Source organism: Microtus oregoni, unplaced genomic scaffold, assembly GCF_018167655.1.
Source record: "Microtus oregoni isolate MIOR12 unplaced genomic scaffold, Mior012 000058F_ref0000040, whole genome shotgun sequence".
In the NCBI taxonomy this organism is placed as follows: domain Eukaryota; kingdom Metazoa; phylum Chordata; class Mammalia; order Rodentia; family Cricetidae; genus Microtus; species Microtus oregoni.
In genome coordinates, this window is record NW_024543834.1 from 304,877 (window position 1) to 331,331 (window position 26,455).

Here is a 26,455-nt window from a genome sequence, read left to right on the forward strand (position 1 = left end):
CCTCATATTCAAGTGTCAGATACCTCAGCAGGCACAGGGTGAGTTCACTGATGCCACTCCTTTGGTTAAATTGTAGAGCAAAGTGTGTGTGGGGGGGGGGGGAGGTGCTGGAATGAGTTTGTAAAAACAGGAGCCAGCTACCTTGGAGTCAGACCTGAAACCCAGTCATTCTATTTAATAGGGAAGTAGCCTTCATGAAGCCACTTCCTCGGTTGTGGGGGGAAGAGCTCATGGGCTGCGCTCCTTTGACGTGTTACAAGGGTATGGAGAGGCATTGTGTTGAGGGTCAGAAAGGCTGCACATGGGACTTCCTGAGATTGAGGCAAGGATATCTTATGCACCCTGGAAATGGAATTGATGTACAACCCGAGTGTTAAAGAATTTGTAGAAATTAAAGGCAGTGTAGAAGCCAGAGTGTTCCAGGGGAACATGAGTGTAGTTCCAACTCATGGCCAAGTTCCTCTGGCTGTGGTTAACAGCAGATGACTTGGGACAGGCTGTCAGGTACCACCTTAGGAAGGACCTTGTGGAGATTCTAAGAGTATTTATCACACCAGTTATAGTAGCCAAGAGATTTGTGAGGTTTTTTTTTTTTTTAATTAATTTATTTTGTATACAGTGTTCTGTCTGCATGTATGCCTGCAGGCCAGAAGAGGGCACCAGATTTCATTACAGACGGTTGTGAGCCACCATGTGGTTGCTCGGAATTGAACTCAGGACCTCTGGAAGAGCAGCCAGTGATCTTAACCTCTGAGGCATCTCTCCAGCCCCCTAGCCAAGAGATTTATATACAAGAGATATAGTATACAAGAGATTTGAAGCAACTTTATAATGCAGTGGGAATTACATTAAAATGTGGCTACTTCCCCTACCCCCTTTAGAAGCACACGTGGGCCTTTTGCTAGTGACCCACTGAGCCATCAAGAAGGGACAGTAAAAATATCACTTTGGGGTGAAGTGGCAACATATGTTATTTGCTTCAATCATCACTGTGACAAGAAAAAAGCGAAAACCAACTCCACTGTGACTGAAAGATGGATTAATGAAGAAACTCTGGTTGGATGTCATTAAGCTGGGGCAGTTCTGGGTGACAAGTTATTTGTAGCCGGTAAAAGGATGGTGACGAGGGAGGAAGAATCGGGTTTCCAGAGATGAAGTAAAGTCTTGAGGAGTTTGTAACTGCTCAGGTGTTGTCTGCAGGGACAGTCATGAAGCACAGGGGGTACATTACAGACAAGAGGACAGACGGCGCAGCCGGGACAGAAAGTGTACCAGAGGAATTTTATAACCTTTCTTACAACTGCGGTACCTAATTCCAGAATATTTTCATTACCCCCCCCCTTTTAAAGCCCATTAGGAATCATACTCATTTCTCCCCACCCTCCCTAGCCCTCAGCATCAATCTATTTTCCTTCTCTGGATTTGCCTTTTTGAGGCATTTCCTACAAATGGAATCATACAAGATGAGCCCTTTGTCTTGGTTTCTTTCACTTAGCAGTTCTAAGGCTTCTGATACGGGAGTTTGGCAAACATTTCAGACCCAATAGCTGCACAGCAGTGGACAAGACAGATGTGAATCTTAATAGTGCTGCCATTGTAATATGTGAAGTACTCCGTAAATGTATCTGTTGCACTGCAGTGAGGTGGGGTGGCAGATTGAGGCTTGCAGTAAAGGATGCATTAGAGTAGGCAGTCAAGAAAGGGTCTGAGAAGGTGGAGACTCAGCCGATCTCAAGGAGCCAGTCCAGGAGTGTAAAAACTAGCCTGGCATACTGAACATGCAGTACCTGGCAGATGCCCCAGTAAAGAGGCTTAAATGTCAGGTGTATGTGTCAGAACAGTCTGGGCTGTGGAAAGAACCTCTGAAGTCATCGACATGTCAGACATGTAAGGACCATGGAGCTGGGAAGAGATCCCAGGAGAGACTTCAGAGGCTAGAGCTAAGTCAAGGCAGATCAGTGGGGGGAAATGGGAAAGCCAGCGAGACAGACTGGAGTGTGGAGTCAGAGAAGCTGGGAAGTGCTTGGTACTTGAAGGAGCCCTTAAACAAGGGAGCTAGTAGCTGCCAAGGGGACCAGTTAAGTAGAGCTGCTTCCTCTTAGCAGCAAGGACAATCTCAGAAAAGCAGCTGGGAGCAGCTGGTGCGTGGAGTGGATGGGAGGGGAGGAAATGCAGAGGGACAGCTCTGTGGGGAAGTTGGCTTAGGAATGAAATGGGAATTCCTCTGGATAAGAACCCAGGAGTTTAAACTGGATCAAAAAACGAGCATGGCATTTATTCACTTTTAAATTTGAGATGGAGGCTCCCTGTGTATCCTGGCTGTCCTGGAACTCTCCCTAGACTAGGCTGGCCTCGCCTTTACCTCCTACGTGCTAGGATTTCAGGAAAGTTCCACCATCATTTCTTCGTCTCTTAATCCGTGGCTAGCCCAGTGTGGATGGGTATGCATGGGTCCATCTCCTACCTGTTTGCTGCCAGACCACAAAGTCTTTGAGGTCTGATTACCTCATGGTGTCAGGCGCACATCTGTTCTGGGCAGTTAGTACCTTGCGTGAGAGCACTGAGTGAATTGTGAGCTAGATTTTTGGGAAAAGATAACCAAGAAGCAGTTATGTTTAGCTTAAGATGTGCGAGAAAGGGGAGGTCTGAAATCATGGGTGACCAGGCTGCTTGGTACAGTGATCTGCAGATGACAGGCTATGACTTGGTGACTTGATCAGAAATGGTTGTTCTAGAAGTGCTGTGTGACTCTGCTCATGTAAATCCTAAATGTCCCTCAGCTCCCAAGGACCACTTTTCACCCCTTCCTATCCTAGCACTCATCCTCTGTTTGAGCTCTGCAACTGTCATCTGTCTCAGAAAATGACCACTGCCATCGTTCGAGGGCTGTTTAAGTCATGAAAGAGTTTTAACTTATGTTGAATGTTACTGGAGTGGAGTGAGATAGGCTTACTGAGCACTGATTTACTCTCTGTAGCTTCTTAGTGCTGGTTTTGTAGGCATGTGCTTTAATTGCTTTTTAATCATTTTTCCATTTGAATGTTTGCAGTGGCGCTGGGCAAGAAGTGGGAAGATCATGCATTATTTTGGAGTTCAAAGGGAGAAAAATCATGGTAAGTATTATTGGTGGTATCATTGCTGTTTGGTACTGGAAATTGAACTTGGGGCCTTGTGAATGCCAAGGACATGATCTGCCCCTGAATCATACCCTAGCCTGGTGATCATTTGTTCAGTTAAGAAAACAGTGTAGCTCTTCTGTACTGTCTGTTAGGTCTGTCCTAGTGACCAGTTATCTCTGTAGCACCAGCCAAGAGGGGTGTGCATGATGTATGTAGTCAACACTGTGACGAGAGAAAGACTAACACTTTTGTGCTTAGTAACTAAAAGCATTAAGTAACCTAAAAAGATACCTTGTAAGACTGTAAAGCTGCCAACTACATCTGCCAGACTATTGTCTCTTCCACGTCCTTGTCCGCTCCCAAGGTGTGTGGATAACCTGCGGACCCCACCCCTTTGGAAGACATCAAGGATTTAAGTGCCCTGAATGTATGTCAGCTTTCACTGCCCATGAGTGGCTTCAGTCCAGCTGGCGCTCTGCCAGGTCCGTCTCCTTGCCTGGCAGGTGAAGGGCTCAGGAGCCCTGGTTTCTAAGGTCCCAGTAGAGAGGTGGGGCACTGGCTCTTGTTCCTTTGTTCCCCTCTCTCTTTGTTACACTTCTCTCAGTCTTCAAAACATAGCAATATGTGCCTAGAGTCACCAGTTTTAAAAAAATCATTTATCTGAATGGGTGTCTGGCCTATACTGATACCTATGCACTGTGTGTGTGTGTACCTGGTGCCCATGGAAGCCAGAGAGGGCAGTGGATCCCCTGGAAATGGAGCTGTAGTTGATTGTAAGCCTCCATGTGGTTGCTGGGTGTCAAACCAGGTTCCACTGGAAGAGCAGCCAGTGCTCCTAACCACTGAGCCAGCTCTGTAGCTCCCACCTGAGTCATTCATTTAAGGATTTATTTATTTTTGTTTTATTTTATTTTATTTATTTATTTGGTTTTTCGAGACAGGGTTTCTCTGTGCTGCTTTGGAGCCTGTCCTGGAACTAGCTCTTGTAGACCAGGCTGGCCTTGAACTCACAGAGATCCACCTGCCTCTGTCTCCTGAGTGCTGGGATTAAAGGCATGCGCCACTACTGCCCAGCTATTTAAGAATTTATTAACTTGGCAATAAAACCCCATAGAGTAAATCCCCAGTCATCAGCTCGTAGGAATGTGTTGATGCTCTCCCTAATGGGAGAAGTACTTCACACCTACAGACTGGAAATACCATTTGGTAACAGCGAGCTTGAAGAAGAACCCCAGTGATGTCTTGTGTTCTGTATCCCGTGCTGCTGTGAGCTGTGTCTTAAACATGAGAGCTGCTTTGGGCACAACCTCGTCCGAGTGCCTACTCCCTGGGCTCCTCTGAATGTGGTCTGTCTGCTGCATGGGTGTTCATCAGATGTGTAGCAGCTTGAGATCTGTTTGCTGAGATTTTCCTTCCTTCAGCTGGACTGTGGGATCCACCCTGGCCTGGAAGGAATGGATGCTCTTCCTTACATTGACCTCATCGACCCCGCTGAGATCGACCTCTTGCTAATCAGTCAGTAAGTTTCCCTTTATTGACAGTGTCACTTCTCAAGCCTTTCTGTGAAGGTCAGTCTTCCCAGGATTTGGTGTGGGGTTTTGTTTACGTTTATTGTGTGTGTGTGTGTGTGTGTGTGTGTGTGTGCGCGCGCGCACGCACGCACTTCCCGCAGTGTTCATAGGGAGATCAGAAGACAATGTGTGGGAGCTGCTTTTCCCCTTCCACTGTGGGTCCTGGTGGTTCAACTCTGTGGTCAGGCTTATTGGCAAGTACCTGTATTCTCTGAGCCATCTTGCTGGGCAGATGTTTGTTTTGTTTTCTAATAAGCTGGGAGTGGTGGCACAGGCCTTTAGTCCCAACACTTAGAGGCAGAGGCAGGCAGATCTCTGTGAGTTTGAGACCAGCCTGATCTTCCCTTGAGTTCCATCAGTCAGAGCTGCATAGTGGGACCTTGTCTCAAAAATAAAATGAAAGAAACAAAAGTAAATATTTTCTATTAGGAAACACAGTTTGGGTCTCTAAGTCTAAACCAGCACTGCTGTGTGAGGCTAGAGATGCTGGCTGGGAGATGTGTGTGCCGTGCAGCGAGAGGTGGTGGAAAGCTCGTGTCCTCTGTGGCCATCCTCAGCTGACACCGACGAAGTCTTCGCTGTCTTGTCCCATCCCTCAGTAAGAGCTTCACATAGGTGGCACACGCCTGTAGTGCCAGCACCGGGAGGCTGAGGACAGAGCATTGCTATGTGTCTGAGGCAGTGCAGGCAGCACAGCAAGACTGTCCTGAAGAACTTCATTTAAAGATGGTGACAAGTATCGATTTTATTCCACTAAGTTGTTTGTTAAAATGCTGCCAAGTGTAGATTCGTTTTACATTGTCCCCCTCGAATTGATTACTGATAGAGGGAGAGGGAGTATCGAGAAGGCCCAGAGGTAGAAGTACTAGCTACCGAACCCGCTGAGACCCCTGTGGGAAAATGAGAGAATGGACAAGCATCTGCTTGGTCTCCTGGAAGCGCCCTTATGTGCTTGGCACACGTTTGTCCGCTGAGCAGAACCTCGCTGGGGTCCCGGCCTCTAGTGTCCAGAGCTCTCATGGCCCTGTTTCCTTGTCAGCTTCCATTTGGATCACTGTGGGGCGCTGCCCTGGTTCCTCCAGAAAACAAGCTTCAAAGGACGGACATTTATGACTCACGCCACGAAGGCTATTTACAGATGGCTCCTCTCAGACTACGTCAAAGTCAGGTGAGTCCTTATCCATTCTTCGATCGAGGGGCATTTAGGTTGTTTCCAGGTTCTGGCTATGACAAACAGTGCTGCTATGAACATAGTTGAGCACATGTCATTGTGGAACAGTTGAGCATCCTTTGGATATATACCCAAAAGTGGATCTTGAGGAAGGTTGTTTCCTAATTTTTCTGAGAAATCGCCACACTGATATCCAAAGGGGCTATACCAGCTTGCACTCCCACCAGTAATGCAGAAGTGTTCTCTTTTCCCCACAACCTCTCCAGCATAAGTTATCATCAGTATTTTTTATCTTGGCCAATCTAACAGGTATAAGATGGAATCTCAGAGTTATTTTGGTTTGCATTTCTCTGATGATTAAAAATGTTGAGCATTTCCTTAATGTGGTACATTTGCACAGTAGAGTACTACACAGCAGCAAAAAATGACAACATCTTGAATTTTGCAGGAAAATGGATGGAGCTAGAAAACATCATTTTAAGTGAGGTAACCAGACCCATAAAGACAATTATCACATGTACTCACTCATAGGTGGTTTTTAAACATAAAACAAAGAAAACCAGTCCACAAATCACAATCCTAGAGAACTTAGACAACAATGAGGACACTAAGAGAGACTTACATAGATATAATCTACATGGGAAGTAGAAATTAAAAAAAGACAAGATCTCCTAAGCAAATTGGGAACATGGGGACTTTGGGAGAAGGTTGAAGGGGAGGGGAGAGGCAGGGAGGGGAGCAGAGAAAAATGTAGAGCTCAATAAAAGTCAATAAAAAAAAAGTCACCTCAGTGGGTCATGCAAGCTGCAGCCCATCCTCGCAGGTCAGGCGCAGGCCGCGTTGTTTCAAGGATGCCGTAATCTAGCTGCAGAGTACAGTTGTGCATCAGCACCATCCGACTTCAGTCTGTGTGTGGTTTTGCGTCCTTTCAGATCTGAGTAAGGGTAGAACTGAAAAGGTTTGACAGAAATGCTCTGTGAGTAGCACTTGGCCATTCTGTTATTTAAGGCTGACTACAGTAAGCATAGGGGTTCTTTGGGCAGTCTGACCGGGTGATGCTGTTCTCTGGGGAAGTTGGCACCAGTTGTAAGAGAAATGTCCACTCCTCTACCACAAAGAGTCCAGCATGTTTGTGACACCCCCAGTGTGAAGTGTTGGCCTTCAGCAGTCAACTTTTACTTGGGTAGCTACCACGGTGTTTGTTACTCCTCATGTGTGAATACAAGGTGATGGAAAGAGCTTAATAATGCTAACGCTGTTAGCCAGTGCCCGGAGTCCTCAGTGCCCAGCCCTCTCACCCTCAGCAGCTCATGCCAGCTCCCCTGTAAATCCCACTTTACAGACAGAGCATGGGGACAAGTGGGTTGTTTACCTAAAGCGGCCCGTTAAGAGACAGCCTGACTGGTGAAGCCATCCATTGTGGCTATAGAGTCTGTGAAGTTCTTTTTTATAGTTTTCAGGAGATATTATCCACAACATTAAGAGAAATCCTTTTCCAGGCCAGCGGAGAATGTCCACCTCGTGTCCATGTGTATAAACATGTGTTCATGTGTATAGAAGTTAAGAATACCATATTAAAGAGTGATTTGTGTAGCTAGGCCTTGTAGCACAAACCCATGATCCCACCTAAGGCTCATATAGGGAGGTTACAAGTTCAAGGTCAGCTTGAGCAGCCTAGTGAGACCCTGGCTCCACAGGGTTAAGGGTTTTGAGTCACACTTGGCTCACAGTTAAGCTTTGTAGCCATGCACTCTTTTGTACTGTAATTATGGAAACTGTCTGAGAGTCTAAGTGCTGTAGGCTTTGTTGCTGTTGAGTTTTCAGTATGGGGACTGAGCCTGGAGCCTGTGCCTTCCGGCAAACGCTCTATCCCTTAGCTATAGCCCATCTCTATGGACCGCGGCATTAAGGGAAGCTGTACCCATATGTCATCTCCAATTTCAGCAACATATCAGCAGATGACATGCTGTACACGGAGACGGACTTAGAAGAAAGTATGGACAAAATCGAAACCATCAACTTCCATGAAGTTAAGGAGGTCGCGGGAATCAAGTTCTGGTGTTACCATGCTGGCCACGTCCTGGGAGCGGCCATGTTTATGATCGAGATTGCAGGTGTGAAGGTACGCTGTAGCTTGGATCCTTCTCCCCAAGAGCAGTCAGTGTAGAGCTTCCTGCCCTAAGGGGTGTAGAAACTTCCCCAAGCTTTGCAGAGAGTTAGGACACAAAGAAGCTAAAGCTCCGTCATTGCTGTTCCCTCCCCGTTATAACAGAGCTGGTTCCCCAGCCGTTCACTGCAGGCTTGGACCACTTCAGTGGCTTCAGAAAACTGGTTAGGGAAAAACCATCTTAGCGACTGCTTCTGTTTAAAACTCAAACATGGATGGATGAGATTGCTCAGCATGTGGAAGTGTTTTCTGTATAAGCTTGAGGACCTGCATTCAGTTCCTAGAGCCCACAATAGAAGGAGAGAACCAGCTCCCGAAAGTTGCCCTCTGACCTCCCCCATGCTGTGGAATGCACCTACTCACCACACACACAATAAAGCTGAAGTTAGTTAACTAAATTAAAACATGATTTCATGTGTATGTCCATGATTCGGAAGGGTTCAGGTAAACATCTGACCAGAGTGGCCTGATTTCTCTCTCTCTCTCTAAACATCTGACCAGAGTGGCCTGATTTCTCTCTCTCTCTCTCTCTCTCTCTCTCTCTCTCTCTCTCTCTCTCTCTCTCTGTGTGTGTGTGTGTGTGTGTGTGTGTGTGTAGGTAAGAGGACATCTTTGGAGTTATTTCTTCAACCATGTGAGTTCCAGGGCTTGAACTCCAGTCTTAGGCTTGGCAGCACTGCCTTTACTAACAGCCATCTTGCTGCCCTGGACTCTAGACTGCAGAGCAGCTAGCTGTCTGCATTCTGGCGGCAGCCCAGAATCAGCCAAGCAGCTTTTTGAAAATACCCATTGAATAAGACCTGGAGGGGAAGCCTTGTAAGTTTTCAGGGGTTCTGCTTTAGACAGCAGAGAACAAGGTTTTAGTGAACCTTAAAGCTGTTCGTCTGTTTGAAGTGTCTGCACATGAGTTGGACAGTGCCATCAGGTTGCTTATTCTTGTCCTGTGCTGCAGGGCACCAAAAATAAGCAGGAAATAGCAGGGTGCACATCTCAGTTCTCACTGGGAATTAAACTGATGTGGGATATATTTTTCTGGAAAATTGGGTAATAGGAACACAGGGTGACCTTCGTGACTTGGTTACACATTTAGAATTAGATGCAAGCATTGCATCTAAAATTCCTCAAGTGTAGGCAGGTGAGTTTTCTTTTTTAAAGTCAATCTTACTATTAGACTTCAGGGATCAGCTGCTTACCAGTGCACGGAACCTTTCCCAAGTCTTGATTTTTTAGCTTTGCTTTCTCACAGCTGTTGTATACAGGCGATTTTTCAAGACAAGAAGATAGACATCTCATGGCTGCTGAAATTCCTAATATTAAGCCAGACATTCTTATTATTGTAAGTATTAACGGACTGGGTTATAGTTAGTACAATGGAATCAGAACTTTTTCTAGTGGAAAAAAATCACATGAAAGTTTATGTTTTTTTTTTTTTTAAGATTTATTTATTATGTATACAACATTCTGCCTCCATGTATGCCCACACACCAGAGGAGGGCGCCAGACCTCATTACAGATGGCCGTGAGCCACCATGTGGTTGCCGGGAACCGAACCCAGGACCTCTAGAGGAGCAGTCAGTGCTTCTAACCACTGAGCCATCTCTCCAGCCCAAAGTTTATGTTTTTTATGTAAAGATTTTCTTGGCTCTCTTGGGACCCCTTTGCTGTGAAGTTAATTCTAGTCTAGTTTTAGAAACATGGTCACTCTCAGCAGTGTGGGGAGACAGGGTGTGCCTACCTGTGGCCTGCATATCTTTTCTAGTGAGGCTGTTAGAAGGGCATATTAAACGGTGTTAGAGATGTCCCACTGCCTTTGCAATGCTGCTGGCTTTGGCCTTTTCCGCGGGACACTTGTCACATTTTCTTAGTTTTCAGGTCTCAAGGACACAAGAGGATGGCTGTCTTCAGAAGCACTATGAGGGAGTGATGGCTGGCACAGTGTCAGGGAACAGGCATCCTCTGGGCCTGTCATAGACGCAGGAACATCAAATACCTTTGGTCCCTTTGGCTGTGGCCTGGACATGAGCTGCCCGAGTGTGGCGGGCGCCTGCCTGGTGCTGTGCCTGTGTACTATGCAGAGCAGGCTCCACGTGGCTTAGCTGGTGCTTCCTAGCACGGCTTCCCTGGCTTATGGCCTGGCGGCTGCTGCAGCGAGTAGCCGGCCCTTGTCATCTGCATTCAGGATGAGTCCGGGGAAAGCAGCAGTTCCCGAGTAATGTCACCTGAGTACCAACCCGGGAACCATGACCCATGTCTGCTTATGGAGCTTTGGCTTCTCCGGGGTTGGAGGATAAAACATCCAACAAAGTTATCCTGAGGGAAGAACATTGTTTTTTAAGATTTATTTATTTATTATGTATACAGTGTTCTGCCTTCATGTATACCTGTACACCAGAAGAGGGCATCGGGTCTCATTACAGATGGTTGTGAGCCACCATGTGGTTGCTAGGAATTGAACTCAGGTCTTCTGGAAGAGCAGCCAGTGCCCCTAACCACTGAGCCCTCTCTCAAGCCCCCAAAAGGAACAGTTTATGCTATTCCCTGGCTCCATTTCTGTAACATTGGCCTTAAGATTGGAATTCTAATTTATTTACTGTTTTTTTTTTTTTAGTTATTACTATAACAGCATATATTCAGGTTAATGCCACGTTGTTGAAGAAATGAATCTCAACCTCAGCTTTTGTTCTGAATTCTCCAGGGTAAAATGGTCTTGATCTTACACATGTCACCTGTTATTTAGGAATCTACCTATGGGACCCACATCCATGAGAAGCGCGAAGAGCGAGAAGCAAGATTCTGCAACACTGTGCATGACATTGTCAACAGAGGGGGCCGGGGGCTCATTCCTGTCTTTGCTCTCGGACGAGCTCAGGAGCTGCTACTAATTCTAGGTATTTGGGCGACGGCGAAATCCACCTACTCTCACAGCCTTGTAAACAGCATTTCATCTTTCTTTATTCTTTTTTATTTTTTTTATTTTATTTTTATTTATTTATTTATTTATTTATTTATTTATTTTTTTTTTTTTTTGAGGCAGGGTTTTTCTGTAGCTTTGGAGCCTGTCCTGGGACTTGCTCTGTAGATCAGGCTGATCTTGAACTCACAGAGATCCGCCTGCCTCTGCCTCCCAAGTGCTGGGATTAAAGGTGTGTGCCACCACTGCCCAGATCATTTTTCTTTTAAAAATTCACTTTGGTGACTCAGTGGTAGATCACCTGCCCAGCAAGCATGAGACCCCAGGTTCAGTCCCCCGTGCCATGGGAGCAACATGGGGACCTGGCATCTCACGTCCTCTGATACAAGAGCCAAGCCGCTGTGCCGCTGTGCTTCCCATTGGTGTCAGAAGCCTTCCAACATGAGCACTTCTAGAGTAGCAGTGACACTGTCAGGACACAAAGGGAGATAAGCAGTGTGTCCTCTTAGGTGTGTCGTTATTATTTGAGGGTTTTCATGAAAGAAGTCTGGGATGGAAGACTGCGTGACCTTTTATTAATAGCAAAATCCATGCACAATGACTCCAAGACAGAATGGGGAATCTGGGCCGTGTTACAGTGTCACCTGCTGCTCCGCTGTTCCCGCTGGGGTCCAGCTCTCTGCTGCTGCCACTTCCTTGTTCCCAAGGGGGATGAAGAATCTGAACCAAGATGCAAAATCATGGCTTGCTGCCAATCTGTCTACCTTCCAAGAGCGTGCAACCCGCGCCCTTTATTCAGAGCACGCAGTCTTCCATCCAGCTCAGCCCCTTGGCCAGACGGCCCTCACAAGTGATCAGTGGAGCAGTGATAGAATTCCAGACAGGGTTTGTTAGACTTTACTATACAGCCCAGGTTAGCTGAGAATGGGAGCCCAGGCCTGACCCTTCAGCATTGTTTTCAGGAAATGCCACATCAGTGAATGTAAGAAGTCTCAGGACGGATTATAGATTTTCAGAGTACTAAGTGTGCAACAACAACAAAATAGGACTCAAAAACTACAGCTGCTGTGCTTCTGTTTAGGTGAAAATACAAACACAAATGAATCAGAAATAGGTGTGATTTTCTTTTTTCTGCTTTTCTGTCTTCCAAAGACTTCGGTCAGTTTGCACAACTTTGAACCAAGACTGGTGTGCATTGTGCTGTGAAGTTGGCCTGTCCTGATTCTATGAGGGAAGCATTCTCGTAGACGTGGACGGTCAGCCCTGTGTTGATGGAGTGTGAGGAGAACTAGAGGGACTGCCTCCTGCACACTCAGTGCTGCCGCCTCCACTGGGGACAAACAGTGTTTTTGTCGCATTGAGTGGAAAACAGGCAGAGGAAGATGGGCTGACCCAGCTAAGGGCCAGTCAGTCCCTCCCAGACTGCGCTGTTCAGTCTAGCGAACCCGATGGTGAGTCAGGTCGGTCTATCAAACAGTGAGGAAGAGCGGCTGGAACCAGCAGAGTGTAGAGGCGTGGATGTGGTGCTGCCAGGTGACCCTGTGAAGGGTACCAGGTGTCACAAAAATGTCCGTTATCCAGGCAGAAGACTATTTACAGGTATCATGAATGACCTCTCAGTGTTAGCGCCCCATAGCGCATGTGTGCTCCAGATCCTACAGCCCTCACGCTAGACAAGCATTTCCTGGGCGTCCCTGAGCAGCTGATAGGCTGCGCTGTGTATAAAGTGCTGGGATGAATGAGTTCCCTGAAAACAGGCCTTCGTGTGAGGGTGTTGTTCACTGCTCTCGGTAATTAGTAATGAGTGGTTTGTGTAAAAGGTTTTTGGAAATATAATTATAAATAATATGACTGCAGTTGATAAGCTGTTTAAAATAATAATTACATTAATAATACTTGTATTAAAACCTCGAGAGGAGTAGGAAGTTACGGTCTATTAATCAGCCTAAATTTAAAATGAAGTATTTGTTGAAGCTTCCATATCTTTGACTTACTGTTACAGCTTTATTTTATTTTTAGATGTTATACCAGTATTTAGATTTGTAGTTTGCATTAATAAGAAACAGGGTAGTTTTTCTCAAACTTATTTAAATACAGTTGTAGGGATCTTCATTTCTCAGTTGTTCAAACTCTTTAAAGTTAATTTTGTTATCGTTAGTTATTTGAATTTTTTACCTCATCTGCCAAGTGATGTCTGCCTCTCATACAATCTCTGTAGACGAGTACTGGCAGAACCACCCAGAGCTGCATGACATTCCCATTTACTACGCATCCTCTCTGGCCAAGAAGTGCATGGCGGTGTATCAGACCTACGTGAACGCCATGAACGACAAGATCCGGAAGCAGATCAACATCAACAACCCCTTCGTTTTCAAGCACATCAGCAACCTCAAGGTGATGCCTGTGGAGGAGGGGAGGCAGAGGGGCGTGGGGCAGGCAGGGCAGACTGCAGCCCTCCTGCCGAGGCTTCCTACTTACTCCCCTCGCCTCGGTGCTAGGGTGCTGGGACTCACTGTAGCTGGGCCTGCACCACAGTGCTGGAACTCGCTGTAGTTGGGCCTGCCCTTGTTCTGGGTCTCCACATGCCTTCAGTTTACAGCTATAACTTGGATCTCTTCTGCCACAGGAAGAAACTCCTGACAGGAAAAATATGGCAGGTCACAGGTTTAGATTCTGTTGTTCACATCTGGTCCTTTTTGATTGGCTCTGCAAGTTCCATGTATGAATTTATAAAACACCCGTGTTTGGCTTTCCAAGATCAATTAAATCAAATCTGTTTTCAATATATTTACAACCAAATGCTTTTTAAATAACATGTTTACAGAGCTAACGTGCTGATTTTGTTCGTCTGGTTGGTTGGTTTTGGTTTTTTGAGATGGTCTTTCTACATAGCCCTGGCTATCCTGGAACTCTCTCTGTGGACCAGGATGGCCTTGAACTCAGATATCCACCACCTGTCTCTGCCTTCTGTGTGCCGGGATTAAACACCATGCCTGGCACATTTTCATTTTAAGACTTGGTGTTTAAACACAACTCCTCCAGCAGTGTGATGGCCCCCGGTGAAAACTGCTTTGACTCCTTCCTTTGTCTCTCAGAGCATGGATCACTTTGATGACATTGGCCCCAGTGTTGTCATGGCCTCGCCAGGCATGATTCAAAATGGCTTATCCAGAGAGCTGTTTGAGAGCTGGTGTACAGACAAGAGGAACGGCGTCATCATCGCGGGGTACTGCGTAGAAGGGACACTTGCCAAGGTCAGTTCCCATCTTGGAGTGTGAGTCAGTATTTCATCCAGAATGCTGGGATAAGTCATGTATAGGTATAGTGCGATTAATAAAACCCAGAGACAGAAATTGGACTTGAAGGTCAGGGAAGCAAAACAGCCAGCCACTGGCTTTTACCCCTGCCTCAGTCTGAACTGGCGATCCTGCCTCCTGGAATCTCAGAATGAGACTTTGAGCGAGAGCTGTCTCCTCCCGTCTTATATTCCTCTCTAGGGCTGGGATTAAAGGCATGCACTGCCCAGTTTTTATGGCAAACTAGCATGACTACTGTGATTAAAGGTGTGTGTTACCACTGCCTGGTCTGTTAGGCTGACCAGCACAGCTGTTTTACTCTCTGAACTTCAGGCAAGCTTTGTTTTATTAAAATACAAACGAAATATCACTACATTCAGATTGTGTGACTTTTGATTTAGGGTTATTTTGTGTAGACTTTACCAGTTGAGCATCCCAGGCATTTTTGCTTAAAAACATTAGATTTAGAATTTTTCCAGACGAAGGATTCACAGCCTGTGACACGGACGTCTACAGAGCTGTATTGGGTGCCTGGGCTGGCTGCTGTCTTCCTGTAGGTATAAAGTGGCCGTTCTTAGCCTAGGGTGTACATATTGTCGATAACAGTGCAGAACTTTAGGTGCAATTAATGGCTGTCCAGACAGCATGTTCTCTTGTCTTCTTGCTGTTAATATCTGTATTAGTTTAAACACAGAGTGGTTTCTCAGTCGGGTCATTTTCATCCTTTGCCACATGCTGTGGAGTCAGTAGAGAGCTTTTGCACAGACGGCTCCAGATTGGAGTTGTGTGCCTGTGCCCTGTGGGTCCTGGTGCCTGGAAGGAGCTGCAGCAGCAAGAGCTGGGTGCAACTTTATTGACAGCTCCAGCTTTCACTGCCAGCTCTGGGGGCCCCGAGCTCTAGTTATTTTCTGACTTTTCTGATTAAATGTTTACTCAATGAAAATCATAAGTGTTTGGTACTTGCTAACTCATGAACATCAGAATGACTTTGATGGTTAACACTAGAGATTGTGACTGTATAAGACATAACCAAAATGCACCTTCTGTCATCTAATTGCACAGTCTGTTTTTCTCTTATTTGTTTCCGACAGCACATCATGTCTGAACCTGAAGAAATCACTACCATGTCTGGACAGAAGTTACCACTGAAAATGTCGGTTGATTACATTTCTTTCTCTGCTCACACAGATTACCAGCAAACCAGTGAATTTATTCGTGCTCTGAAGCCACCTCACGTGGTTAGTCTGTGAATGCCATGTCTAACTGTAAGGTGCATGAAACGCAAGGGCTCTCACAAACCTAGCATCTCGTTGTGAACAGAGCTCTTGGTTTAGCCATTATCTCTCCTTCTGCACTTGTTTCTTCATTTTACACTGACTGCTTCAGGCTTACCAACCCTATTCTAGTGTTCGCTGTGTTTTCTGCTGCCTCTCCAATAGCCTAAGAACCAGGGTAAAGGGTGTGACTACTTGCCTTGAACCCCAGCTCCCTCCTTTGCCTACAGTGTATCTTTGTGCTTTATAAATAAGGGTGATAGCAATTTATAAGGTCATTGTGCAGACAAAATAAGTGAGACTATGACGTACTTGACAGTGCCTGGCCCATAGTGCACTTTATGTGGTTATTAAATTGACAGTTCAGACTGTCATTCGAAGAGTAAATGTTCAAGGTTTCCATAGATATAGATGGAAACAAATACTGAATTAGTTCCTTACTAGTATAGTTTATACTTTTTAAGTATCATGAAAAAAATAATAATGGGTCAGCAAGACAGCTCTATGGGTAGACGTGCTTGCCTCGGAAGCCTCGTGACCTGAATTCAGCCCTCAGAACCTGTGTGGAGGCACAGAGAGGACTGCCCAGATCTGCCCTCTGACTTCACGTGCATACCCAGGCCTGGGCACCCTCTAAACTGCTGCTCCTTTCAGCCTTTTTAAACTATTACTGCTATCATCATCACGCGAGCGTCTGTTGGTGGAATCTGGAAGACTTTTAAGCTGAAAACTGCTGGGTTTTAATCGGAAGTGGAACAAGTATCCATGGAAATAGATTAGACCCTCCCAGTGTTCTGAAAACTTGCTCAGAGGAAATGGCTTTTCGCTATTGTATTCTGTTTCTTTATCAAATGTTTTTATTGTGCCAAAATATGTAAAGCATGCAGTTTGCAGCTTTCACTGCTTTTAGGTATGAGATTCAGTGGTCTCACCTACGCCCATGTCGTAGCCCCTACTTCTGGTTTCAGAACTTCCTGCCCCTCAAGCAGAAGCCTGTGCTCTATTTTACTCTCTTCTCAGCCCCACCAGTCTTCTCTGTAATTGCTTACTGTCTCTCTGAATATGACAGTTGTTGTATTTCACATAAGTGCAGTCATGAATTTTCAAGGTCCAGCCATGCTGCTTGTCTAAGTAGGCCAGCAATAGCCTGTTGATTATCCTTGAGGCTGCTGCTGATCATTTTGGTTAGTTTGAGTGACATCTAGTGGCTGATCATGTCCTTAGCTTTTGAGCACTTTGTAGCATGCTGGTCCTCCTAGGTATTTTCCCTCAGCCCTTAATGAACAGACTCCTGTATGGAGAAAATCATTCCCCTCCTCAGCATCATGTGTAGGCTGTAGAACTTGAGCGCAGTGTAGACCCCATCACATGCTTCTGCTGTGTGTGTAACTGATTCATGATCCCACCTCATACCTTGAGGCCAGGTGGAAAAACTGTTCTGCTTTTTCAGCTGCTGGCCTCACCTTCATTCCCTTGTATCTCTTGGCCATCTGGTTCTGTCTGTGCCGCTAGTCTAAATCCTCAGCGGATGTTTACTTTTAATAGCCAGCACTCTCCAGTGTGTGACTGCATGTGAGGTTACACTGGTAGTGGCAGTAGCATGCATTTACTGCATATGGAGTGCCAGGCCGCTCATGCTTCTTATGCATGCACTTGCTCAGGCTTGGTATCCGACGCTGTTGTGGAACCGGGGAGTTCGGCCAGGGTTACACAGTACAGAGCAGTGCTACGGTTAGTGTTCAGGCAGCCCAAACTGGGCCCTGCACCTCGGGTGACAAGCCTTTGCCCTGGAGTAATGCTGGCTATGCTTCCACAGGCCAGATAGAAGCTGTCTGCCAGTGGTTTGGAGACGAGATGCCCACCATGGAAGACAGAGGAGTAAAAAACAAAACAGATGGATGGACAGCCAGTGCAGGGTGGCGGATGCCACTGTAAACAGATGGATGGACAGCCAGTGCAGGGTGGCGGGTACCACTGTAAACAGATGGACAGACAGCCAGTGCAGGGTGGCAGATGCCACTGTAAACAGATGGACGGACAGCCAGTGCAGGGTGGCGGGTACCACTGTAAACAGATGGACAGACAGCCAGTGCAGGGCGGCAGATGCCACTGTAAACAGATGGACAGACAGCCAGTGCAGAGCGGCAGATGCCACTGTAAACAGATGGACGGACAGCCAGTGCAGGGTGGCGGGTACCACTGTAAACATTGCATCTTACTTTCAGTTGCTTTACTTAGCAAGAAACTACCAGAAACCTAAAGAAAATGGATGGTTTCCTAGCAAGAGAAAAAGAAGTCCATTTAAAGCTGGAAGAGCCTTGTAAGCCATCTGGTTCAGCCTTCAATGTGAGCTTTGGAACTAGAGATGACAGTGCACATTCTTCCATCAGTGCTTAAAGTAGTTCCTTTACTTTTTCTTAAAGTAGGTGCTCCTAGCATTGAAATAGGAAAGCAAGATCCAGAGAGTTGATGGCTCAGAGCACCCTCTGCTCTTTCCAAGGACCTGTTTGGTCCCCAGCACCCACATGCAGAGGTTTACAGCTTGCCCGTGACTGCAGCTCCCCAGCCTCTTACCGCCTCTGCCAGCTCCTGTACTCAGCTACACCCCACACAGCCATAGATAGAAATAAGCTTTAAGACAAGAGGACCGTTTCCACAGTTCAAGTGTGAATGTCTCATGAATTAACTAATGTTCTTACAGACAGTCCTTTGCCTGCTGAGGGCTCCTCTATACTCACATATCTATTCTGTGCAGATTCTAGTCCACGGGGAACAGAATGAAATGGCCAGGCTGAAAGCAGCGCTGATCCGGGAATATGAAGATAACGATGAAGTCCACATCGAGGTTCACAATCCGCGGAACACAGAGGCTGTGACCCTGAACTTCAGGGGAGAGAAGCTCGCCAAGGTACAAGGCAGCAGGTGCTGATCCTAACCGTGTTCTTTTCAGGGAGATACATTCAGGGAGAGAGAGAGAGATTGTCTGCTACCTGAGGAGTCAGAAGAGGGCATCAGATCCCCGGAACTGGGGTTGGGGTTATGGGTGGTCATGAGCTACTAGTTAGGTACTGGGATTGAAACATGGGACCTATGCAAGAGCAAGAAATGGTCTTCACTGAGCTACACCTTCCTCGGTGGCACAGGCTTACGACTCCAGCTCCTGGGAGCCTGAAGAACATTGAAATTTTAGATGCCATCCTGAGCTGCAGTAGTGAAACCTGTCTCGGAGTGACAAGAAAGGACTAGAAAACTAATTGACGGGTGGAAAAGACCTTGAGACTCAGGGTGTGCGGCTTTGCTCTGAGAAAGGGCTTTTTGTCTGAGCCGTGCTGCTCACAGTGAGGCTCAGCGTACTTGCCTGGCTACGTCCCCAGATGGAGCCCATAGCTCCACCAAAACATTTACAGCGTTTTAAAGCATTAGCATCTTTATTTTCCATGTGTCCACACCACCGCACTGAGTGCAGCCCTGGAAGGGCCTGTGAGACAGCTGTCTCCACAGTGAGTCAGAGCCAGGGTACTGCCGTGTAGCCGCTGCGCTCCACTGCCTGGCTCCAGCTGCTCCAGCACAGACGTCAGCATCCCTGGGAGCCCTGGCCTGCAGTGAGAGAGTTTACACTCCAGGATGGTGGGCTCCCGATGGGCATGGCCCAGGCCTGTATTCTAGCACTTAGGAGATGGAAGCAGGGTCGAAGATTCAAGGATAGGCCCTGCTGTATAGTGAGGACCAGGCTAGGCCTGAGCTACGTAGTACATTAGTTATCTACAAAACAAAGCCAAATAAGTAAATAAAATAAAAAGTTGGTAAGGTTTCTGTATTTGAGTGGTTGAAAGTGTTGCCTCAGGCTGGAGAGGTGGCTCAGCAGTTAAGAGCACTGGATCTTCTTCCTGAGGTCCTGAGTTCAATTCCCAGCAACTACATGGTGACTCACTGCCATCTATAATGGGATCTGATGCCCTCTTCTGGAATGCAGGCATGCATGCAGATGGAGTAGCCATACACAGAAAATAAGTAAATCTTTAACAAAAAAAGAAAGTGTTGCCTCAGTATGTAATTCCATCCTTACTGAGCTTTGTGTTCAGAGATGCTATCTCCTGTTGCATAGCTAGCACACTCCCCAGTTTGTCAGAGCAGCCCTCTACACGTCCCACCCCATGTGACGAAAGCCTGAAGCCTTTTTCTTTGACACCACTATGTGTTCTGTTTTTACTAGGTCATGGGCTTTTTGGCAGACAAGAAACCAGAACAGGGACAGCGTGTCTCTGGAATTCTTGTTAAAAGAAACTTTAATTACCACATACTTTCTCCCTGTGACCTCTCCAGTAAGTACACTGTTCAATGTGGGATGCAGTCTCAGTCTGCGTGTGTGTGCCCGTGTGGTCCTATGTGGTCGGAGGCTGCTTGTTTGTTTCTGCTTGTTCATTTCCTGGCCACCCTGACTCAAAATAATCCTCAGAAAACTATATTATTTGCAATACTGTTTGACTTAAGCGTATTGCTAACTAGCTCTTATATCCTAAACTAACCATCTCCATTAATCTGTGTATCACCACGAGGTCGTGGCCTACCAGCATCTGTCTCCTGTGGCAGCTACATGGCTTCTCTTCAACTCTGCCTACTTTCTATGTATCTTTTCCAGTCTGGCTATGTTCTGTTAAACCATTGGCCAAAAGCAGCTTCTCTATTAACCAATGGCAATAAAACATATTCATAGTGTACAGAGGGGAATCCTACCCACATCGTATGTGCGTGTTTGTATGTGTCAGAGGACAACTATCTGTGTGTGTGTGTGTGTGTGTGTGTGTGTGTGTGTGTGTGTCAGAAGACAACTATCATGGGTGAGTTCTGTTGGCTTATGAAGCTGTCTGTCTCTGTGGGTCAGAGGACAGCTGTCAGGAGTGGAATCTCCTTCCCTGTGTGGGTTCTGGGGATGGACCTTGGCTCGTGAAGCTGCAGTGACAAGCTCCTTTACCTGTTGAGCCATCTGGCCACACAAGTGGTCAGATTTCAGTTAGCAGCTAATCAAGTAGGACGGGAATGCAATCTGAATCGCTCCATGGGAAAGAGCCTTTCCCTGACAAGCTGTTGGATCGTTTGAATTACTCCCCAGATGACAGCTTTGAAGAGTAGCTCACGTGTAAGGCCTGCCTTGCTCAGGCTGCAGCGCCCTTCTCCTCTTCTCTGGTGGTGCAGGGCTTTTAGTTTCTGGAGTAGCTTTCTGCACTACCCCAATTAGCTTTTGTTTTTGTTTGGTTTGAGCTGCTTGATGTGGTACTGGGGGTTAGCCTTAGGGGCTTATGTTTTTGCTAGGCAAGTGTTCCACTACTTAGCTACATCTGACCCCTTTTCATTTTTTATTTTGAGATCGAGTATCACTGTGTAGCCCAGGCTGCCTCAGACTCACAGTCCTCAACCCCCTGAGTAGCTAGATTGGACATACAGGCCACCATGCTCAACCAGCATTTTGTTTTTTACATTTGTTTTAATTCAGTGTGGGTATGGTATGAATGGAACCCCTTGGCCCTCTGGCGAGCATGCTCAGGCCCCAGGTACACCTTGTTCCTTTATGACCCAAGCTTTCCATAACTTGCTTGGTTTTTTAATTCTTTATCTCTAGAAGAATGGCCAGGAGGAGAGAATAAAGCATTTGTAGTTTCTCTCTCTCTCTCTCTCTCTCTCTCTCTCTCTCTCTCTCTCTCTCTGTTGTTACTGTTTTTTGAGATAAGGTTTTTCTGTGTAGCCTTGGTTGTCTTGGAACTTGCTCTGTAGACCAGGCTGACCTTGAACTCAAGAGAGATCCGCCTGCCTCTGCCTCCTCAAATGCTGGGATTAAAGGAGTGTGCCACTACTGCCCGCTAAACATGGGGGTTTGAACAAAGCTAAATAGGACTGCGTTTATGTTTGTAAATTGCTTTTCCCCAGTATAGAAATACTCCCATATGAGCTCTGATCTGTGTAAAGTCTGAGCCATTGATGAGTACTGCTTTCCCAGATGATGCAGGTAGTAATAGAAGAGACACCAAGACAGGGGTTTATCTCCAGGTCAACAGTGCGCTCACACTCGGTGCTGTTGTGTGCTGCCAGATCGTAAGTGTGTCGTGAAGGAGAAGGCTAGCATAGTTAGATGTTAACCTGTGAGACAGGTCACCTTTCAGCTACGATAACAACAGATAAATGGACAAGCTGGGTTTTTTTTTTTAACTAATTCTTTTTAAAAAATACTTTCTTAAAATTTATTTTTATGATTTTTAAATGTGTGTGCACACCTGCTGGTGCCTGTGGAGGCTGGAGGTGTCAGATCCCTATGGAGCTGGAGTAACTGGCAGGCGACCCAACCTGGATGCTGGGAACCAAACTTGGATCCTCTGCAAGAGCAGTGTGCACTCTTAACTGTTGACCTCTGTCCTGCCCCAGTGAACTCCCACTCTTAGGCCAGCCTCTGGGCTAAAGCTGGACACTGACGAGTTACTGAACATTGTCCTGGCTGGCGGTGACAAGTCTAGTGAAGGACCAGCACACAGAGGGCACAGAGGAGACTTCCCGAGAGAGTTGGAGAGTGTTTCAGGTCAGGAGCATGCAGGCCAGGTAGTTATAGAGACACCGAGCAGAAAAGAAGTACAGGTGGTTGCTATACTTGCTTGGAGATGTACAAGAACCTAACACGTCCAGAACCCAGACCCACCGGAGTGGCATGGGATAAGTGTAGGGAGTTAGCCTGGGAAACAGAGCAGCAGCCTGCCAGTTGTGGCACAGGTGGGCTCATCCCTCTGGGCCTGGCATGGGTGCTGGATCTGCTAGGTTTTCTTAATCCCTGGTGTGTGTTTGTGCAAGTTGTATTTTGTGTGATTTGTTTGTTTTTGAGCTGTTGTCTCACTTTGTAACTGAGGCTGGCACCAATCGCAAATTCTCTGCCTCTGACTCCCAAGTGCTAGGAGTATGTGTTTACCACCATGCTCAGCTGGTCTCTTAAAATGTATTTATTCTCATTCTCTTTTCAGATTACACTGACCTGGCCATGAGCACTGTGAAACAGACCCAGGCCATCCCATATACTGGGCCCTTTAATTTGCTGTATTACCAGCTACAGAAATTGACAGGTGTGTTTACTAAAATTCACATCATTGCATTTTTAGTAAGAATTTTTTTAAAAAAAAATGTACTTCACTGTAATAATTGTCTCAGAATTCCTATGTACTGCTTGGTCATTTTATCGCATAAAAGTCAACATTTTATTTTTTTTAATATTTATTTATTTATTTATTATATATACAATGTTCTGTCTGTGTGTATGCCTGCAGGCCAGAAGAGGGCACCAGACCTCATTACAGATGGTTGTGAGCCACCATGTGGTTGCTGGGAATTGAACTCAGGACCTCTGGAAGAGCAGGCAATGCTCTTAACCACTGAGCCATCTCTCCAGCCCAAAAGTCAACATTTTAAAAACTACTCACAAACTTTAAAAAATCCCACAGTATCTTTGATCACCTACAATCTTAAAAATATCAGTGGTCTTTTCTCCTTTTATTTAAAATCTGTTTTAGTTACCTATACTTAAGATTTTATATATTGCGTTCTCTGTTCTGCCAGTACCAGTCTGTAGTCGGCTTGGTAAAGCCTCGGGGAGAGCATAAGCCTGTGTCTCTCATTCTCACCATTTTAGACAGAGGATTCTGTCTTTACCCAGTGTCAGGTGATGCCTGACGCCTGATGGGGGGTGGGCTCTCTGAGGAGGTGGGAGCATGCCAGCTTGTGACATGCCTGCTGCTGCTGAGCCCTCACAGCCCCTGAAGCAAGGTGCTGCCCTGCAAGAAGTGGGGGAGGAACACCTGAGATTGACCTCAAACAAGAACTATGGCCAAAGAGAAGAGTCATGAGTTAATGGTTGATCAGTTAGTGAATTAAGTTCTTGAGCACTAGGGGGCTTCAGCAGCTGGACTCCCCAAGCAATGATTGACTTGCAGTGGAGGTGGGGAGCTGGCCCATGAGGTCCCCACACTTCGGCTGAGTGCTGTGGAATCTGGCCTCTCTAGCTGATGGCCCAAGTGTTGGTGCCTGAGGGGCAGGTGTAGAGATTGTGTACTGCGGTGTCTTCGGTGGCTGTGAGCTGTTAGCGTAGAACACAGCCATTAAATGTTACTAGTTTTCCCACTTACAGCAGCTCTATCTTAACTATCTCTACAAAGACAAATGCCTCTTAGAGTCTATAAGAATATCATATGAATCTTACAAATTTTTTCAGGTGATGTAGAAGAATTAGAAATTCAAGAAAAGCCTGCCCTGAAGGTGTTCAAAAATATTACTGTCATCCAGGAGCCAGGCATGGTGATTCTGGAGGTGAGGCCCAGTCATCCCCTCACAGAGGGAGTAGGTTTCAGATACACACATGTAATCACAGAGCAGTGTGGTTAATGGTCTTCCAGGGAGCCATCAGTTTTGAAGAGGGAAGTTCACAGACTCAGCCCTAGATAAACTGCAGGCAACTGAGGATTCTGGGAGCTGGAGAAAGTCTTCCCCAGGGAAAAGTTCCTGATGGGTTTTCCAAGACCAAGCGGTCAGGCCTGAGTCAATTACATACAAATAACAGTATACATGCTGAGCAAGCTGTGCTTACGTGTTTAGGGAAAGAGATACAGCAACAATTGAAGTGGAAGAGGCCGTGAGTTAGAGACAGAGTAGTTGGTGGTGGGGTTGACATGGGAGAGGTTGGAGGGAAGAAAGGGAAAGGGGAAAATAATGTACCTGTATTTTAATTTTTTAAAAAATAGAAAGATCTGGGGGCTGGAGAGATGGCTCAGAGGTTAGGAGCACTGCCTGTTCTTCCGAAGGTCCTGAGTTCAATTCCCAGCAACCACATGGTGGCTCACAACCATCTGGAATGAGATCTGGTGCAAAATACAGTATATATAATAAATAAATAAATCTTAAAAAAAAATAGAAAGATCCTAAAAGGGAAAAGGTTGAATTCTGGGGGTTGGACACAGCTGACTTGCCTGAGCCAGCCCAACACATAATCCCAGGGGCTAAGCAGTAATAGCTAGCAAAGCCCTGGTCAGACCCTAGCTTTTACCCTACCGTGTAAGTAGGTCATCCCACTGCTTGGAAGGTGGAGGCAAGAGGATCAGAAGGGCAAGGTATCCTTGACTCAAAGATAGTTCATATTCATCCTGGACTTTATGAAACCCTGTCTCAAAAATTTTTTTGTTGTCTGGGCAGAGGGAGCAGCACTTGGGAGGCAGGGGCAGGTGGATCTCTGAGGCCAGCCTGGTTTACAAAACGAATTCCAGGACAGCCAGGGCAATGCAGAGAAACCCTGTCTCAAAAAACCAAGCTAAAACAAAACAAAACCACAAACTAATCATGCTGCCTTTCTTTAAAAAAAAAAAAAAAGGTGGTATTTTCATGTTTTGAATAAACTGTAAAATAACTCAAGTCCAAAAGGGTTAGACATCATTAAATTAGGTTAAGACAGACATATAAAAACAGATTCTTTTCTTTAAAAAGATAAACATCTGGGCTGGAAGTGTCAATCCCCAGCTTCCACATGGCCATGCATAATCAACTGTCACTTCAGTGCCAGGACACCAACAGTCTCTCTGAGAGGTGACACACAGACGTACAAGCTGGTCAGATACCATTACCAACGGTGGGGTGGGGTGGGGATACACTGGTGAGACCCAGTACAAACACAAAGCCAGATGTGCGTATGCACGCACCTTGTATTTCACCCTCTTGTCCTGCTGTCTGTGCCCCTGGCGCAGGTGTGGAATTGGAGTTTCCCAGCACCAGCAGTTATGTTGCATGGGGTAACTTTGGGATCAGGTTTCTTTTTTCATAAATAATTGGGGAAATTAAATGGCAATTCATGGAAAACCTTTTGCCACAAAGGGGGTGCTTAGTAGGTTCTTTTTGCTGATTAAAAGGAAGTTAAGGGGAGGTCTCACGTGACCAGAAGTCAGTTGATTCCCAGCAGAGCTAGAGCGGCAGCTCCCCTGTGACCTGCGGCCTGACAGGCAGAGCCCGCAGCAGTATGGCTGCAGCTCCCCTGTCCTGACTCCACCTTTGCCTTGTAGTGGCTGGCGAACCCCTCTAACGACATGTACGCGGACACAGTGACTACCGTGATACTGGAAGTTCAGTCGAATCCAAAAATAAGGAAAGGTACGGCCTTGCCTATGCTTACCCCCCACTCCTCCTCTCCCAACTCATAGAACTAAAGATCAGTGGAGCCCTGAGTGGAAGTTCAGTTTCCCTGTCTTCTTTAGTGTGTGAGTTTGAGTTAAGAACACGACGGTGCAGATCTTCGGTGGCCCATCATTTACACAGTCTCACCAAGGTAGATTCCCGTGTAGTCACAGTTCTCTTGGGCCCCTGAGCAGAGCCGCTAAAATACTGCTCCGCTGAGCTGGCCTCATGTTCAGGGGAAGGTGCTGAGCAGAATGGCGGCCCCAGCCAGCGCGTGTGTGCGCCGTGGCTGGCAGCTTGCCCCTGCGGCTGCACCGTGCACTCCAGTGCTCTCCAGATGCACCACCAGGCAAGGAGCCACCCTAATGTACTCTGGGGGACGCCCCCACGCTGTGCCCACACATCATTCCAGGGCCTGTTCAGTATAGAGTGTTCTAGACTTAAAGGCACGTCGTGGGCACAGGCTGTTAGCACTTTGATTTCAGGGAAGAAAGTGGAGCTGGTCACTTCCTAAGTCTTCTGTGTGGACCACTCTGTCACACGAATAAGCAAGCCAGGCACATCCAAATCCTCCCTTGAACCACGGATGAGCATTTGGGTTGTGGGTAATGGCAGTGTAAGCATCTCCGCCTTTGGCCCTGGAATGGTGCTGCTATTTGCTCTGTGTGTGATGTGGTTCAGTGGTGACAGCACTTGCATAAGGAGCACCCAGTCCTGGGAACCTTCCCCAGCACTGAGAAGGGTTCTGGCCAGGAGGAAGAGTT

General features: G+C 46.6%; 1 protein-coding gene and 1 non-coding gene across 2 annotated transcripts in view; both read left to right on the forward strand.

The window, feature by feature from the left end:
• The window catches only part of LOC121438890 (cleavage and polyadenylation specificity factor subunit 3), a 31,603-nt gene that overhangs the window by 1,307 nt on the left and 3,841 nt on the right, over nt 1–26,455 (forward strand). The window contains exons 2-15 of the mRNA XM_041639375.1: nt 3,050–3,113; nt 4,541–4,638; nt 5,730–5,858; nt 7,806–7,983; nt 9,275–9,364; nt 10,766–10,916; nt 13,158–13,333; nt 14,035–14,193; nt 15,327–15,473; nt 18,265–18,417; nt 19,723–19,831; nt 22,508–22,606; nt 23,749–23,843; nt 25,580–25,667. Of these exons, the coding sequence (XP_041495309.1) occupies nt 3,050–3,113; nt 4,541–4,638; nt 5,730–5,858; nt 7,806–7,983; nt 9,275–9,364; nt 10,766–10,916; nt 13,158–13,333; nt 14,035–14,193; nt 15,327–15,473; nt 18,265–18,417; nt 19,723–19,831; nt 22,508–22,606; nt 23,749–23,843; nt 25,580–25,667 (1,736 nt within the window). The remainder of the gene's footprint in view (nt 1–3,049; nt 3,114–4,540; nt 4,639–5,729; nt 5,859–7,805; nt 7,984–9,274; nt 9,365–10,765; nt 10,917–13,157; nt 13,334–14,034; nt 14,194–15,326; nt 15,474–18,264; nt 18,418–19,722; nt 19,832–22,507; nt 22,607–23,748; nt 23,844–25,579; nt 25,668–26,455) is intronic.
• LOC121438944 lies at nt 872–1,000 on the forward strand. The gene has a single exon (XR_005973136.1). It is a non-coding gene; the product is annotated as a small nucleolar RNA SNORA21 (small nucleolar RNA).